Source organism: Galeopterus variegatus, unplaced genomic scaffold (assembly GCF_000696425.1).
Source record: "Galeopterus variegatus unplaced genomic scaffold, G_variegatus-3.0.2 Scaffold12184, whole genome shotgun sequence".
In the NCBI taxonomy this organism is placed as follows: Eukaryota; Metazoa; Chordata; class Mammalia; order Dermoptera; family Cynocephalidae; genus Galeopterus; species Galeopterus variegatus.
Window position 1 is genome coordinate 28,169 of NW_007738295.1, and position 1,872 is coordinate 30,040.

General features: G+C 34.9%; 1 protein-coding gene across 1 annotated transcript; it reads right to left on the reverse strand.

Moving 5' to 3' along the window:
• Positions 1–330: 330 nt before the first annotated feature.
• Positions 331–1,269, reverse strand: LOC103610975 (olfactory receptor 2AP1-like). Its single transcript, XM_008595024.1, has one exon. It carries the CDS (start codon positions 1,267–1,269, stop codon positions 331–333), a length of 939 nt encoding a protein of 312 aa, XP_008593246.1.
• Positions 1,270–1,872: the final 603 nt, after the last annotated feature.

Consider the following 1,872-nt stretch of genomic DNA (forward strand, 5'->3'; position numbering starts at 1 on the left):
CACTTAAGGTGGCATTAGTTTTTAAGGCCCAACAAAGTATTAGAGTCATATTCCCAATTCTGACTTTCCTCTGAGTCTTTTCTCTAAAAATGAGGTAAAAATAAAGAAAAATAGCACTGAAGTGTAAGATCATACACATACACCCAAACAGAACTGCAAATTTTTAAGAACAGTAAAATGGTAAAATTGGCTTAAATAAGCAGTTTTATTGTTTTAGTGTTTAAATAGGAAAATCAATAATACTATGCAGAAAATATATTTAAAATTTAATAATGTACAACTATGGTCTAAAGGTTTATTTATTATTTTAATAATTAACCTCAAATAGTTTTACTTTTTTGAAAAAATTGTTATCTTATTGACCATATCTTTGAAGGCTATTTTCACTTGCTTATTCCTTAAAGTATAGATGAAAGGGTTCAACAGAGGGGCAACTGAGGTATTTAAAACAGCCACTCCCTTATTAAAAGTTTCTGAATCCTTAACAGAAGGATTTATATACATGAAGATACAGCTTCCGTAAGAAAGTGAGACCACAATCATATGAGAAGAACATGTAGAAAAAGCTTTTCTTCTCTGCTGAGCAGAGGGGATTCTTAGAATGGTCCTGATAATGTACATGTAGGAAAGAATCACAAGCATCAAGGTGAAGATGAGGGTCACTGCAGCAAGGACAAACTCAATTACTTCTATCAAATGTGTGTCTGAACAGGATAAATGCAACAATACAGTATAGTCACAGCAATAGTGATTGATGATGTTGGATGCACAGAAAGGCAGCTGGAGGGTCATTATATGCGGCACAATGACAACTAAAAAACCAGAGAACCAGGAACATAGGACAAGTAGAATGCAAAGCCTCCTGCTCATCATAGCTGTGTAATGCAGGGGTCTGCAAATGGCCACATAGCGGTCATAGGACATGGCAGCTAGAAGGTAAAATTCAGTTGCTCCTAGAAGAATTGCAAAAAAATACTGAGTGAAACAACCGCCAAAGGAGATGGTCTTGTCTCCAGTTCCAATATTGACTAGCATTTTGGGAACAAAGACAGAAGTAAAGGATATTTCCAAAAATGAAAAATTCCGGAGGAAGAAATACATAGGAGTCTGGAGGTGATGATCAAGCAAGGTCAGAATGATGATGGTCAGGTTTCCCATGATACTTAAAACATAAGTTAGTAGCAGAAAAAGGAAAAGTACAGCTTGAAGCCTGACATCATTTGTCAATCCAAGAAGAATGAACTCTACCACTGGTGTTTGGTTTCCCATCACTGACTTCAAACAAATTAAGGTAGAGTGTAATAATAATGGTAAAGGCTGGAATAAAACTGAAGGTTCCAGATTTTTATTGAAATACAAAATCAAAGTTGATACAATTAGAAATAAAATTTTAAACTCTGAATCTTTTTTCACTTAATATAATTTTCTCTAAGTCCATCCATGTTGTTGCAAATAGGAGCATTTCATTCTTTTTTATAATAGAATTCCATTGTGCAGATACACCACAGTTTCCTTATCCACTCATCTGATGATGAACATTTGGGCTGGTTCCAACTCTTGGCTACTGTAAATAGTGTTGCAATAAACAAGTCAGGCACAGAAAGAGAAATACCACATGTTCTCACTTATTTGTGGGAGCTAAAAATAAATAAATAAATAAAAAAGGGTGGGTGGAAGAAGACACAACAATCAAAACAATTCCTTGAATTTGTTAAGACAAGTGAACAGATATGATGTAGTGAGGGGGAGGGGAAAGAGGGAGAGAGGAGAGGGAGAGGGTGGGGGAAGGAGGAATGGGTTAAGGGACATGAACATCAACTGCAATGTATATTGAGAAGTTAAAATAAAAATAAATAAATAAAACAAAAAAAA

Bases quoted from the DNA above. Each gene is read 5' to 3' on its own strand.
- LOC103610975 (XM_008595024.1), bottom strand. From the start codon at position 1,269: ATGGGAAACCAAACACCAGTGGTAGAGTTCATTCTTCTTGGATTGACA.